This window comes from Physella acuta, unplaced genomic scaffold (assembly GCF_028476545.2).
Source record: "Physella acuta isolate Inbredline_101_S28 unplaced genomic scaffold, ASM2847654v3 ptg000791l, whole genome shotgun sequence".
NCBI lineage: Eukaryota > Metazoa > Mollusca > Gastropoda > Physidae > Physella > Physella acuta.
This window is the reverse complement of record NW_026732309.1, coordinates 49,914-66,678: the sequence shown is the minus strand read 5'-3', so window position 1 is coordinate 66,678 and position 16,765 is coordinate 49,914. Positions and strand designations below refer to the sequence as shown.

The following is a 16,765-nucleotide window of genomic DNA, read 5'->3' as shown; positions in this document are numbered from 1 at the left end:
TGTTTTTCTCATGTTTATTTTTCCCCTTCAAACATTTATTATTTAAAAAAAAAAAACAATGTCTGTAAATTTTATTATTTTTTAAACAGAGGGGTTAATCCAACAAATCTTTTAAAATCTTTATTTCAATTTATTGAAAGTGATTCAGAATTTCAATATTATGTTAAACTTAGAGGAAAAATGTACTTCATACTATAGTCATCAATGAATAAACTGGTGTTGACAATTAAAGACTTCTAATGCTGTACAACAACTAAACTTTAGATAAATTATCACTCTTCATTTAAACTAAAAATAAACCACCTGTCACTTTTTTTTTACATTTTAAGTCTTTAGCTTTAAAGCACTAAGAACAATACAAATCAAGATAAGAAAACTTACCAAGTTATAAAATGGAAGCTACAGAGAATGAATAAATTTAAGGATAAGCAAAGCGTTATTAAAAAATTACACCTAGCATTAATGTATTTCACAGGTAACAATATTTTGAAAACAATACCAACAGAGCTGACAAACTATTACACAATTGCTAGGGTTGGTTCATGTGTTGTGCAATGATTAGAAGACAACTTGTCCAACTTTGCTTGACTAAAAAAACCAACAGAAGCTGATGATGGTGAGGGCTTGTGTTATAACTAACAAAACAAATTCTGTATTAAGTACTGGGTTATACAGGACTTAAATCTTTTAGGCATTCCTAAACTAAGCCCGCCTAGATCTAATGGGCACCTGACTGAAATTGTAAGATGTGTAGAATGGTTATGTGATTCACTAGTATGTGGTACTTATAGAAACATAGACTACTTGTGTACAATAGTCCTGTCACCATCATAAACTTAATAACCACAAGTGTAACTGTACTGAAAGTTATGTAACATCACTACACTACAGCAGACCACAAACAATATGTGCAACCATGTAAATTAACTAACTATATGACTATATGTACATATTCATATTTAAAAAAAAAAATGTGAGGTCAGCACATAAGCAGGCCAAATGATATTTTTAATTTTTTAAAGTAAGTTATTTTTAAAGGGAAATAAATGCACTGTGTAATCACAAATAGACAACTTTAATATTGCTGGTTGTAGGGCCAGTTTAAGACAAATCAAACAATAAAAAAAACAAATCTGTCAGCACTGTATGTATTTAATAAGCCATTAAAATAAGTGAAATTTATTAGGAAAATCAGCTTTTAAAAAAATGTGTTTTTATGTCTGAGCATATTTTGAAAAATGACAATTTTTTAATGCTATTTAGCTGGCCAAATGATGTTAGTATAGTTACAAAAGTGATTTTAAAAGCTTCAATATTTAAACAGTACACTGGTTGTAAGGTATACTACAGAGGTAAGATCTAAACACACACAAACACAAAAACATATACAAACAAGCCTTCTACTTATTTATCATCAAGATTATGAATTGTTATGTTCCAAATGTATACTATGAGTATAATTTTAAACAGTACTATTTCTTTTTTTGTTTTAAAAATTTGAAACCATTATTCATTTTGAAAAAGACCACAATATTCTGTGCTGGTACAAACTTGAATTATTGACAATGAAAAAAGTTTAATAAATACATATCACACACAGCCTAGGTACATAGGACACGGGTTATTCAACAGTTGATACATGACACAGGTTCATAAGGTTATATAAGATTCATCAATGTTTTCCTAGAATGTATTCAGTAGAAGAATAATATAAACAACTTTTTCCCTGTACTTTAGTGAGTTTATGTTTACATTTGATCCACAAATTACAATTTCTTTTTTCTTTCTCTGCTAAATTTTTTTTTAAATCGGCATTGGCCATTGCACTAGTTAATAATGTATGATATAAGAAACTTTAAAAAATAAGTACCATTGAGATAAAAGTCAAAAAATCATTTCAAAGTGTGTATGGTCCCTTATTGTTCATTGAATGCAATCTTTCACCTAAGACTATAGATGTAAACTTTTGTTTAGAAAACAAAATAAAGTACAATTTAGATTAAAAAGAATGAATAAATTTTACTAGGAGGAAAATAAACACTTGTTTTTATAATGATTTAAATGCACAAGTGACCCATAAAAAGACTACAGAGACAAGCAGTGTCAAGGGTCCAGTCAATGAAATAAATGCTGACCTGTCCATCTGATGTTAGGAGAAACGTAAAGGTGAGAACAGCATCATAAATGAAACACTCAGATTTTAATGGAACTAGGACAAAAAAAAAGAAAAACACAAATCTTACAAAGAAGACTACAGAGACACAGATTTGAAGACATGAACAAACTTAGAACAGTTCACATTTGACACATCTACATGAAATATGAATAAGGTATTGATTACATTTCAAGCTAATATAATGAAATACCAAAATAATGAAGAAAATGCTGGAAAAAAATCTGTGCTAATGAAAGAAAGAATATTTTTCAAATGCAGAGTGCCGCATCTAAGTAAGTAAGCTGTTTGCAACAGCCGCAAGTTTAGTCTTTTGAATCCCGCAGATTACCCTAGAAGATCACTTTCGTGATTAGGTGAAATGGGGTCAAAGTTGACTTCTTGTATTTGTGTGAAGATAAAATGTAATGTGTATCAAATGCAAATACACTAAAAGATTTGTGAGGCAAAGACCTTACAACAAAACATCTCCTCTGTTACATATTATAACTTCTTCCATAAATGTACAACAACACAAAAATGAAAACAGTACACTGCGGTTTACTCATATCCAAGTTAAAAGATTCAACTAACTAGAGTAAGTGTTGATCTAATAACAGGCAGTGTTCTTTATTATGTCAATCAGAACCTAGCCCATGCCTGGACTAAGGTGTTACTTCATGACTCCTGGACTGAGGTGTCACTTTGCTCAGTGCAGGTCAAACAGAAATAAATGAAGTATTCACAAGACAGCTAACGCACATTGTAACACACAACTATGTTATTTATTGCAACCCACAAGCTTTATGACATGGTAAAGGACATCAAAGGCTCAACTTTGTTGCAGCCTAAATTATTGAGAGGCAATTTAAAAACAAAATTAAATTCATTTTTGTTTTACATCAATCAATCCACACTGCTAGCATCTAGTCACTGCTAAGTGAGACAACTTTATAAAGACAGCACACAGTTTTTGATGACACAAAGTCAAGTCACATAGGATAATAAAAGAGTTGCGGCTCCAAGAAGAAAAAAATGAATGTAAAAACACAGCAAATGACATGAGGTGTTTGCATGCATGTTTGACAGAACTTGTGGGAAAGGATAAAGCTAACATCCACTGACATAACATTTTAAAATAAATGATAGCTCAAAGTGTAGTACAAAATACATATTGATCACAAGGTTGAATCAAGAAAAGTTGAAATTAAAACAATAGGGATTGGGCCACACATCTTTTGATGTTAGTATTGTAAGATTAGCTTGAGTGTCAAATGTATTGCTGAGTGTCAATATATATCAGTCATAGGTTTTTATTTTAACCTTAATCATGTTGTACAAAGTTAAGCAGCAATAAAGTAACACACTAATGTATTTATATTAGAACTATGTTTTTGTGCTATGATACAAAGGGATTTAGAATAATTTATCTTTCTTTTCTGCTAAAGACTATTCTAATCATGACTATTTGAAAAATAACAATGAGAAACAGCTTATGATTTCTAACTATAATACTAACAAAAAGAACTGTGAAATTATAATGAGTGGCTTTCAATAGTGGTTTAACGTAATTACTCTGAGATATTTTATTACAAGTTTACATTCTGAAGCATATTTAATCAAACTATAACAACACCAGTGGAGATGAAAAAATAAAGTTCCAAAAGTATATGTTAAGTTTTTAAAAAATCAAGTTACAAGTAAATGTAGAAACTACAATCAATTTTAAAGGGTTCACAAAATATGTGATTTGATTAATTTCCTTGTCATTTATTAGGGACATAAAACCTAACACCTGGAAAAATATATTGTCAACATACTTGTGCCAGTGAAAAGTAGTTATATACTAGACCCTGAGAGCTTAGAATATCTAAAAAACAAAAAGTGTATAGATTTAGATTCACTAAATGATTACGCTTAAATGAATTACAAAAGAAGAAAGTAGTAACTATTTTTAAATCTTACAATCCAAAACTTTCTGCCAACTTTATATTTTAAAAATTCAAACACTTATAAACCATAGCAATGGTACAATGATTAAATGAACTTTTCAGTTAAACGCTTCAAGTAATTACAGCACTCAGAAAAAGATCAACGTTATGAACATTTTATAGATGAATAAAAAATTTAACTCCAAAATAGACAATTTTATAAGTTAATACATAAAATATTCATTTGCAGGATCTTTTATTTGATAACATAATAATAACCATCAGAAAAATAATATAAAAATAATAAAAGAACTACAAATCACAATATCATTATAAACAAATTAAACTTGTATAAAATATAATCTCGCACAAAATTAAAACATTTTATAATTTAAATTTAGTTTCCTTTCATAAAATTTAATACTCAACAAAAGACTGAAATAAAGTGGCAGTTGCTCTTTTTAAATAAAACTCCCTGATTAAAAATACATTACAATTTCATCACATTCTTTTGGAATTAAAATACATCTTTTTTAAGAAAATTTAAAAATGTTGACTTCTGTTGTCACATAGTGATCAAACTCACTGTCCCAGTCAGAATCATTAGCAATGTACAAGTTGCCATTGTTACAAAATGCCATCGCAAAGGGGCAATTCACAGACCCCGAAGGAAAGACAAGATTTGATATCAAAGAACCACTGCTTGAAAATAAACTAACTGTATTTGTCTGTTTGTTGCTGCAAATAATCCTATCTTCAATGGCAGCCACATTCCATACGTCAGTGGATCTGGATTCTAAGTCAACAGCAAATTCTTCCTTGCCTTCTAGAGAAAGACAAACCAGGCGCATGGCAACATTTGGGACTCGTTCAAGGTAAAGAATGGATCCACTTTTAGACAATGATGTGACAAGCTCAGGGCCACTCCTGTGTGAAACTAGAAGAGATGTCTGCACTCTATTTTCATGAATGCTGACCAAGTCAATCCTGTTATCTGTGTAGGCGCAGCATGCAATCAAATTCTCCTTGACATATGCCACCCCAAAATACTGGGACTCTGTGTCAATGTCTCGGAGAAATTCCAATCTCTTCTTGGACACCCGGACTAAGCTCAGCTTTTTACCATCACGGCTAACAACGATGGTGTCGGCACTAAGTTTACACATGTAATAAAGCCTGTTTAATTCAAGGCGTGTAACAAAGCTGTGCCTGAATATGTCTGATGAGGAGTTTCCCACAGAGATCTCATAGAGTTTGAGACAGCTGTTGAGGATATCCACAATGACAAGGCATCCAATATTATCCAATACCACCATAGCACTGACTCCTGTTTTACGTTTGTCTCCCTGGGCATGTGGGTCAAAGGTCGTGAGCTTGGTTATGGTAGAGTCAATGCTGGGTAACATAAGAGGTCCAAATGAAAATACACTTTGACTGCTTGTATTGGGTGGTGTATCAGGCTTCAGTTTTTTCTGAGGATTATCTTGCTCTAGCCTTACTTGCTGAACCTTGTTCTGCTGTTGTTTCTGTTTCTTTTGATACTGCAACTGGTGCTGTCTATTGTTTGTCAGGCGTCTCTGGGAATTCTGGTAGAGCACGGACTTTGCCATCTTAGACTGCGGGCCTTGCGCCATCTGCTGCTGCTGTTGCTGCATGAAGGCATTGATCAACAGCTGGAACTGGTGCTGGAAGCGGTCATGTTGCTGGTGCTGCTTCTGGGCCACCATCTGCTTCAGCCTTTCAGTCTCGCGCATGAGCTGTTGCAGCTGGTAGTTCTGGCTGGCAGCAAGCTGCATGTGCTGAATCTTCTGAGAGATTTCGTTCAACTGCTGCTCCATATTTCCCTGGCTCAGCCCAGTGTAGGCATTCATCATACTGCTTTGAGTGGGCTGCATCATTCCTGAACCAACACCACCTTGATGAAAGGGAAAGGAAACTCCTCCTTGTCTGGACTGTCCACCAAAGTGCTGTTCAGGGCCTTTAACTCCTTTGTTTTGATTGGGATTTTGTTGCATCTGGAAAAGACCTGACTGCCTTGCCTGTCGGTTTCCTTGATTTTGAGGTACATTGTAATTCATAGAACCCATGGACTGGTTATGCATACCCCCGCCCCCCATTTCCATTGATCTTGGGCGGGATTGTGAGTTGGAAAAATTAAAGCCAGCACCCCCAAACCCAGACTGGCTTCCAGCTGGTGCTGAATTCATGTTTCGCAAAACACCAAACTGGGGCGGAGCAGAGCGTTGATGGGCTGATGAATTCATATTAGAAAATGAGAAGGGGAATTGTTGATTCAAGCCTTGGGGTTGAAGGAGGTTGGGTCTTGGTCCTAACAGTCCTGGCTGATGAACAAATGGAGTCTTGGGGCCCTGTGACATGCCTTTAAACTTGAACAGTTCTTGCTTTTTCTGAGCAGTGCTTTGAGTGCCCTGAGCATTTCTCTTTTTAGGAGTGGCGGAGATGAAACTGGAGGCCTCCACTTTAATCCTGTATTGGTTTGAATCAGCAGGTTTGGTGAAGTATGACACTGCACTGTTGTTTCTGTTGCCTTTGTTTACAGAGCTAGGTTTACCATTGTTTAAAAACATCTTCTTTGCTTTGTTATCTTTATTTTTGGATGACTGAGCTTTGTTCTTATTCAAGCCATTTGACTTGCTGGCTCCTGTATCATTCTCAGAAACTGATCCACTCCCTTCCAGGCTAGAATCTGAAGCAGATGGAGAGTCACTTCTGTGTATATGCTGTTCCAACAGCTCCATTTTCAACAAATCTTTAACGCTTTTAGCAATTGCATCCCTCTTGGTGGTAAATTTATCAGCCCCGTATTGCCTTTTAATGAGAGACAGCTTGCCGATTTCACCCACTATTCTGTTGATATCGGATTTTGGAACATCAGCTTGAAAACAATTGCAAATGTCAGCGCACTGAGTTAGATCCAGGCTTAGCTTGGTGATGCGATCAACCATGGCTTGACAATAAGAATCATGTGTTTTAAACTTTCCCCAGGTCTCATCCTCAAGGCTGCCATTGGTGCTCCCAACTATAGAGCTAATCTCACCAAGAACTGCTCTAAAGGAATTCAGCTGAGTTGCACTTTGTATCAGCTCCTCGTTCAGTCTGTTCTGGCAAGCCTCTATAGCGGTGGTTAATCTCTGTGCAGTGTCACGAATAGCCTGAGCTTTTCTTTGTTGTGTCTGCAAGATTAAAAAACAATTTCATGTTAGATAAAATAACTGATATATGCTTTCAGCTTAATGAAATACTGCAGCTTAATGGTGTAAAGGAAAAGGTAGGATATTGTAATAGGAGAGGAAGGGGGTTCAACTTAAAACTGTAGTTTTATAACATTTTAAATTCTAAAACTAGCATTTATGAAATTAACGCAATGTTGCTAACAGCTGCAACTTAACATGACAGTTGTTACTTAGTCAAAATCGACTGCCTACATTCTGCTGTTAAGGACAAAAGTATTTTTCATAAAAACTTACACCTAGGTATAACAACATTATTTTTATTCATTTTATTTTTTAGTTGAGAAATAAAGTTAAGTTTAATAAGAAAATCGTATAAAAAATTAAGAAATGCAAAAAAAAAAAAAAAAAAAAAATCTAAATCCACCTTTTCAAAATCTTCCAGACGTCCAAGAATATTTTTCACAGTCTTTGACAAGGAAGTAACTTCTGTCTGAAGTTTCTTTTCTAGAGCTTCCCCTTTTGTTTTTCCCTCATGTCGTTGCTTCTTCACCTGTATCCTGTCCTCTTGAACATGTAGACGCTAAAAACAGACAAACAGCATTGGGATAAAGCCAACACAGTGATAATAGTCCTCATAAATTTGGCACTATTAAAAGTTTTAGGCTTTAATCCAATCAACATATTTAAGCAATTGAATGAATTACAGGGAGGTATTGCTGTAATATTCTTCATTAAATTCCCACAAATGTTTTTCAAAAATGTACTTTAAAATTTATTTACTTTCTTAAATATGTTCTGCAATTTTAATGTAAAATGGTATAAAATATATGGCCTCAAATTTTTAATTTACCTTGACCGGTGTTCCTGGGGCAACACTTAATGAGCAGGAATCAATGGTTCCTGCTAGAAACATTTGGAAATTTGCTTCATCATCTTCATATTTCTGCTGCTGGAACCATACTGTTTCATGAAGTAGGAATGATCCAGACTGTAACATTTTAAACAAATAATATTTAAAAAAAAAACACTTAACATATACTTCGGTATGAAGAGCTAACTTCAAAAGGATAGGGAAACACATGTAGAATACACTAATATACACAAACAAAAGAGTGAGTTGGTTAAAGCAAAAAACATGCTTTGATTCCTTAATAGAAAGGCCTACTAATTTAAAATTGTATGACCTCAAAAATTAGTGTATTTAATTTATATGATTTGCAGTTAACATAAAAATATTTTCTTTGTTGATTCTCTTACATCAATCTCTTGATCTGCATCATGCTTATCTTCGTGGGTGATATCTTCAGCTTTAACGTTATTTTTCTGGTTATCCTCAAGAGACAGTTGTTGAAAAACAGCTTCTGCTTCCTCCACGTTCGTTTGTTTTAACCAGATAGTCTCCAACAGGAGAGGACTCTTATCATCTTCTCTTTCATCTCCATCTGACTGTGCTGACTCCATTTCTGAAAATATAAATTTCTATTTATAACATCTTTAAACATTAACAGCTTTAATAAGGTCATTGTAAAAGAAAAACTATTAAAAAAACTATTACATAATGGGATTTAAAGCAGCAAAGAAAAAATATTTAAGGTAAAGGTAATATAAATCTTTAACATTTAAAATACAAAAAATTTGTTGAAAACACATTTACCAGAGACTTGAGAGGGTTTGAAGAGATTTATTTAGTCTTCGCAACACTTTCAATCCTCTAAGTTACATGTATTTAAAAATCTGTAAAAATAAATGTCCAATAGTAAAATAAACGTAATATAAAGGTTGTCTGTACCACTGTCAGGGTAAAGAATACATGGTTATACATTCTAAAATTGGTTTGATAAGCTAGCAAACATGGACATACAGGCAAATTTACTACACAAAAAAGCGTGAACCATAATTTTCAAAATTTTAAGTGAAATTAATTGTACTCTTATAAGTATTTATAATTTATTTCTCTGGCTGTAACTTTAATTGCTACTCTGATTCTAATTCTATAGGTACACATAGGTTTTTAAAATAAGAAAATGTGTAGGCCTATTTAGTTCTAGCCTAGCAGTTTTATTTTTATGTAAAAAAATTGGACAGGGTGCAAATTGCACAATTAATAATTAGCGCTTTAAGTAAATATGCAATTTAAGACTGCCCTTCATGTACAGAGCTCGTTAAAGAAATTAGGTCATGCACACATGGTTTTAGATCGTAATTAAAATATCATAATAGAAGATTGATGCCATTTTGGTGATATTCTTATTTAGTGTCTGATTATTCTGGAACTGCAGACTGTAAGCCATTTTTTATTTGATGCCGTAATATATATGCCTACATTGGCATTATCAACACAGTCTTTAGAACTACATAAGCTTTTAATTGTTATATTATTATTTTTTACATAAAAATATGGGCCTAGGCCATTTGATTTTAATAAACTTAATCATGACTGTCAGACGAGGGATAATTTCAATTGTGCTGCGTAATGAAATTAAGCTTGCATGCAACATGCACTATTCACAATGAAGTTTGGTTTTTGTCAAGGGGTCATCCATAAATGACGTCACTCATAGGGGGGAGGGGGGGTCTGTTATTTTGTGACTTGTGATGAGGGGAGGGGGGGGGGGTTCAGATGTTGTGACGTCACATTTTTGCATTATAAAAAAGCAATGTTAGAAAATGAATTTTAGACGTTATTTCGCGTTTTAGATAACTGTTTTAATAAATTGTAATATTTTAGACAAGACTTTGGAAAAATATCGATTTTTAAAAAAAATTCAACTGCAATTTTGAGGGGGGTTGTAGGTTGAGGTGTGACGTCATTTTAGGGGGGTCTGGCTTTTTGTGACGACGTGTGACGGAGGGGAGGAGGTAAAAATCGTCCAAAAAAGCGTGACGTAATTTATGGATGACCCCCAACTTGCAATTGATTGTCAGAAACAGCGTTGCTGCAGTGTACTTGATGCAAACTAATTAAAAATTATATTTTATATGTGGACACTGCCGTCAATATTACAAGTTAACCCATGTGTTCCTAGTAGCAAGTCTCTTCAGGTGAATTTTTAAAACGGTGTCCGATAATGGAATCTTCTTTTAAAAAGGGGTGTGTGTTAGTGTTAGGTTACTAGTAAATTAAGATCTAATCTAGATCTAGTAAATAAACACATGACTGGCTAATGTTTAAATGTAGATTCTACATTGATTGAAAAATAACATCGTTGACTTTGCATAGATTTACAATTTACATGCAAGAAGGAAAGAGTGAAGTGTAGAGTAATAAATTAAACTAAAGACTAGATCTATATTTAGATCTAGATCAATAGAAATCTAGACTTGAATAGTGAAGAACAAAATATTTTTGACTTGACAGTCGTAGTCTACTGATTAGTAACTGTACTGGACTGTGATGAGTAAAGTAAACGTATGCGCCTGTGATCTACAGCAATAAAGCGTTATAAAATTTGTTGTATCGCTTAATAGTGAATTATAATGCATTATTTATTAATGTCATTAACTTATGACCTGATCTAATAGATTCTAGATTTTCTAAAGCTTTAACTTCAATCTACCTACTGCACAAAACATAAACTACTTCTCGTCAATACATTTATTGAATGGGTGTGATCGGTCTTTTTTCGGATAATCGGTATCGATACCAAAGTGGATGGTGTTTGTATTATCTATCCTCAGGCCTAACACAATTTGTACATTAGTATTAGAGTCATAACTTACTAACATTATTTTAGAATAAAATGCGTAGACTTATGTTTGAGGGACAACTCGCTCAATTCTATAATGTCAGTTTTATAATTAGTTTTTTTTTTAGTCTATGTGAAAATAATGAATGTGAATGCGGTTTAGACTATTATTTGTGTAAAATTCTGATAGAATTTTGATGGTTCTTTTCAAAAATTAAAACAGATGTTTGAAAAGACAACTATAGTTTACATCATATAAAATCTGTCTCCGCTTTTCTTCACTTTTAAACTAGGCCTAACGATGATGCTCTTTATTTAGGCTAGTTTCTTAATCGATACTAACTTTTAAGCTAGACTATGCCCACTCTACATACAGTCGCATGGACAGGTTTTTTTGTTACATCAATCGTAAAAACAAAACAGAATAGTTTGTACGGGTTTTTCGGTGACATAAATTCAACTTAAAAGTATAATCTTATACATTGTATAAATATTACCATTTTAAATATATGAGTTTTATAAGAAACATAAGGCCGAGGATTTTCTTTTGGAATTTGAATTGCCATTTAAGCTGCTTTAAAAGTTAGTATTATGCCAAAATGGCCGGACATAGATAATTCTTTCACATTTCATAGCCTATTTCTTCTAATAATACAGAGCCCAGGTTACATGTATAAATCCCCTAATGTAGATGGAGCTATAAAGATCTAAGGCAAGGCCGAGTTTGCACGAGAATTTGTGGTACTGTCGAGCACGGCAGGAAGTCAATTTACATGGGACAAAACTGACCAAAGTTGGGTTGTTTATTTTTTTTTTCAATCCACCAGATAAACTATACGTGACCCTCTTCGACCCTGCCGAGTAACCGCTACACTTTTATAATAAGCTGATAGACAATATGTCGAAACTGACCACCGGTCCATTTTTGTTTCGGGCTTTTTACTTTCTCATATATACGAAGTATAGAGAAAGTCTTGTAAGGGGTCATCCATAAATAACGTCACGCTTTTTTTGGACGATTTTTACCTCCCCCCTCCCCTCCGTCACACGTCGTCACAAAAAGCCAGACCCCCCCCCCTAAAATGACGTCACACCTCAGCCTACAACCCCCCCCCCCTCAAAATTGCACTTGAATTTTTTTTAAACATCGATATTTTTCTAAAATCTTGTCTGAACTCTGTCAAAATAGAGTATTTTAATCAATTCCTATTACAATTTATTAAATAGTTTTATAAAACGCGAAATAACGGCTAAAATTCGTTTTCTAACATTGCTTTTTACTTTCTCGTATATACGAAGTATAAAGAAAGTCTTGTAATCGTGCAAAAAAAAATGGAGAATTTTACAAATCTCGACGTTTTAGTCGGAAAAACATATTTTTGCAATCTTGTCCGTATGTCTGTGTGTATGTGTGTCTGTCTGTGTGTCTGTAAACACGATAACTTGAGTATCGTTACAGCTAGGTTGATGAAATTTCATATATAGGTATTATATCGAAATCGTAGATCCTTATCAACTTATGAGCGATTTCCGATAACCGGAAGTGGAACTTTTTCTACTTTGAATTTTTCAAAAGCCTATAACTTGAGTACTATTTCAGATAGATACATGAAATTTCACATGTAAGTAAAAGATCTAATTCCCTGCCTTCTGTCAAATTTTGAGTAATTTCTGTAGACGGGAACTAGTCATTTTCGTTAGTTCCGATTTCTCGAAAAACGCATGTGAATTTGTAAAGTACTAATAATATTCCGCACTATTAAGCACATTTTATTTGGCGTTCACTTGGTGTGCAATTATTTTTTCTACGAGATCGTATTCTATTTTAAAAGGTTTAAGTATTTAAAATGGATTAAAAATCATGTCTATATCCCGAGTGGCCATCCCCTGTTGTTTCATATAAGAATATAATAAGAATATATAAGAAAAAGTTTAGGGGAGATCACTCCCGGTTTATTTTACTTCCATTTCTGTTTTTTAAATGTATTGGATTGAGCGTTGAAAAGTTGTTCTGTATATTCTGTATGAAAACTCAACTTCTTTACAATTATTTTTGCTGTTTTATTGACGTTCCGCTAGCACGTTTCGCGCGGTTTTAGCAAATTTATTCTCAATCAGTAGTACTAAGTATTAGGCCTATTCAGAGGCGTAGCGACCCTTCCCGGCGCCCGGGGACAAACTTTTCTATTTGCACCCCCCTCAAACTTTCGATTTGAACCCACCCCCTCGAGATTTCCATTTGCACTTCCCTCAAACTTTCGATTTGCACCCCCCTCAACCTTTCAATTTATTTTTCCAACCCATTTTGGCGCCCCCTAAGGTCGGTGCCCAGGGACATATGCCCCCCCGCCCCCCCCCCCCCCCCCCCCCCCGCTACGCTACTGGGCCTATTCAACTAAATTAGCACGCTAAACCTATACGAAACGCCGCACATTTAGAATATTAGGGCCCGCTATATAGGCCTGCTTATACTGCTGAACTCTGTCAGATGTGAATTTAACACTAAATGAGTGGTGTCACATGGCAGTGCGGGGTGCGGTGACACCAATTAGGAGGTGACAAAAAGACGAAAAATTGTAAATTGTATTGTCAAAATAGTTTTTGTCCAGTTGAGAAAAAAAAAAGTAGGTGGAGAGAGGTGAAACCTTACAGAAAATGCAAAAAAAATAATGGCAAAATTATTTGGGAGTGGGTGGGGTTACACCCTCAGTTACCTCATCGGCTGTACCCGACCTAGTGACGCCACTGCCTAAAACTAAAAATACACTTTTAGTCGATTAAAATATTAATTGATCAAACTTCTAGAAGAAGGGTTATGAAAGAAGCCTGCGAAAAATTATTTAGCAGTCGTGCGCTCCAGTGGCGTAGCCAGGATCGTCTCAAGGGGGGGGGGGGGTTCCAAACTTTCGATTTGCACACCCCCCCCCTCAAAGTTTCGATTTGCACCCCCCCCCCCCTCAAACTTTCAATTTGCACCCCATCCCACAAACTTTTGATTTGCACCCCCTCATACTTTTTATATACATGTACCGTGTGGTCTATGGTGGGGTTATGACCCCCCTACTAACCCCCCCCCCTGCCTACGCCACTGGTGCGGCTATACTGTCGAGTCAAGCTGCCCCTTTCTAAAATATGAGTCGGGTTAGTTTATACTATATATATATATATATATATATATATATATATATATATATATATATATATATATATATATATATATATATATATATATATATATATATATATATATACACATATACATATACATATACATATATATGTATATATATATATATATATATATATATATATATATATATATATATATATATATATATATATATATATATATATATATATTTAGGCTATATCATACATATTTACACTATCAGAAAGCATAATTAAGATGCACGTGATATTTTTTCTCATATCTACCACGTGACCTACGACCTTTAACTAGCAGTTGAAAACACCAGTTAATGTTGTAACTATCAACTATCACTTTCACTGAGATGAAATATTCGATGTTTGCAGTGGGAAACATGTTGATTGGCCGGTATCATCGCAGACACCTTGCCTTAGGCTCGTCGACCGCTAGCCATCAATTTTTAAAGTCGCAGACAGAAACGACACAAAAAAATAAACAAGCTATTGTCAGTTTCGCTTCAGGCTGCGCGTATATGCAAACGAATTTGATATGTGAGGGATTGTGGGTTTAAAATCTATTAATTTCCTTCGATAAAATGTGGTATTTTTTCTTTCAAATTTGTAGAATTCTTCCTCAGTTCACGGGTAACAACCCAACTGTTTATTATCCGGCCATTTGAATCTTTAAGGAGACGGAAGGCTAGAGTTAAATAGACCAAAGTACACACAACACAAGAGACCAGTACAGAAAGAACAGTTAAAAAACACAGGCCGTATTTGAAAGCACAATAGGCCTACTACTACCTACTACATGTACAATGTAGGCATACTACAAGTGGTGTACAGAGTTTCTTCCAGGCATCTCTTCGGGAGGGGGTGGGGCTCTGCCCCCTCGGTCTACCCCCCAGAGGCGTAGCGACCCTCCCCCCCTCAAACTTTCGATTTGCACCCCCCCCCTCAAGATTTCGATCTGCTACCCCCCCCCCCCCGTCAACCTTTCAATTTATTTTGCCAACCCATTTTGGCGCCCCCTAAGGTCGCCCCCGCCCCCCCCCCCGAACGAAATGGAATTTATATAGAAAACAGGGGCCGGCCCCCCACCCCCTCTGGAGAAAAACAGCCTGGAAGAAACACTGGTGGTGTATCGCTACTACCACGCCTACAAAGTAGACATACTATAGTGAGATGATATACCACTTACCACCTCTAAAAAATAAGCATACTATTTGTAAAGTGATACCACTATTACAAATGCAAATAAGGCAACAGTAACTAAGGAAGGGTGGGTGGTTGCCCTGAGCGCTGTCTCTAGGAGACGCCAAAAGGGTGGAAAATCTAAAAGGCTCAATCTAAATCGTATTTGATTAATTATTCACAGTCAAAGTTAAGGAAATACACTGCTACTAGGCTTTTCGGACTGATTTAACTATTTCCTCCATCAATTCTGTGATATCAAAATTAAAACTGATAAGGTACAGTGGATGGGAAAAAATAGCCTTTTCACTAATGTGAATAATTTTTTTTTTAAAGGTGTGGGTGGAGGGGGATAGAAAAATCAATAGTTCGCCCCAGGCGCCGGAATGCGTGGCTACGCCCCTGACTATCAATCAATACAGTGATTGGGATTATTAAATTGACATAACGAGAGTGCGTTTTGTGACCGCGCCACGCGTTAAACTGGATAACACTAACACCACCTGTCTCAGGTCACGTGACGTGAACGAGAAACGGTTGTCTCCGTTTGGCGGGAAGTTGTTTTGAGCAGCAGATGGCATTACAATCCTGAATTCTGTTCAGTGTTCAGTCGGGTTTCTTTTCCACGATGTTTTATTGGGTTTTTTTTAAGAGGAAAAATAATGTAGAACTTATTTATCGGGAATTTGAAAGTCTCCGCCTCACCTCTAGAGAGCGATTTAAAATTGTAAAAGAAAATGTGGCTCTATTATTACGACTGGAATAATGCAATAACATGGTGTTGAGGCATCTGTGTTGATGAAAAACCCTTTTACTAACTGGTGTGGAAATTTGAACCCCCCCCCCCCCCCCGAGCAGTGTTCCAGACATTTTTCTCCAGGTGAGGTGGGTGGGGGCACTTGATATTTTCGGGGGGGGGGGGGTGGATACTGTTAAATGTACATATTTTCTACTATATAAATTCCATTTTTGTTGGGGGGGGGAATAGACTTTCTTTGCCCCCCCCCCCCCCCCCGAAGAGATGCCCGGAAGCAGTGTTTCTTCCAGATTTTTTTTCTCCCAGGGGGGCACTTGAAATTTTCGGGGGGGGGGGGCATCCACTGTTAAAAGTATATATTTTCTATATAAATTAGATAAATTTCTATTCGTTCGGGGGGGGGGGGCGGTAAAAAAATTTCGGGAGATGAGATGAGAGATGCCTGGAAGAAACTCTGCCCGGAAGAAATTCTACCCCGAGAAACCTGAGGAAACTCGGCTAAGTAAGTTTGCTAAGCTTAAACTGGTCATGGTGTTGTCAATGGGAGAGGGAATGACGTACGCAAAATTTGAGATTCTCTCCCTGTTTGGTGAAGGTCCACTATTCTTCAGCATTGTGGGCTGATGTTAGACTTCTCATAATCCAGTCAAGGACTGGTCAAAAAAAAATCATTATAGACAGCAGTGGCGTAGCGAGGTCGGGTG

At 35.5% G+C, this 16,765-nt stretch overlaps 1 protein-coding gene across 3 annotated transcripts; it reads right to left on the bottom strand.

Moving 5' to 3' along the window:
* On the bottom strand, positions 1–10,883 carry LOC131950936 (uncharacterized). 3 transcript variants are annotated; one of them, XM_059313145.1, is made up of 6 exons: positions 10,839–10,883; positions 8,932–9,011; positions 8,535–8,740; positions 8,128–8,265; positions 7,702–7,857; positions 1–7,277 (listed from the first exon to the last, which is right to left on the bottom strand). In XM_059313145.1, exons 3-6 carry the CDS (start codon positions 8,736–8,738, stop codon positions 4,617–4,619), a joined length of 3,159 nt encoding a protein of 1,052 aa, XP_059169128.1. In that variant the 5' UTR covers positions 8,739–8,740; positions 8,932–9,011; positions 10,839–10,883; the 3' UTR covers positions 1–4,616. The 3 variants fall into 3 exon arrangements, with proteins under 3 accessions (XP_059169128.1, XP_059169129.1, XP_059169130.1); XM_059313146.1 differs by having other exon boundaries at positions 10,835–10,882; XM_059313147.1 differs by having other exon boundaries at positions 10,788–10,863.
* Positions 10,884–16,765: the final 5,882 nt, after the last annotated feature.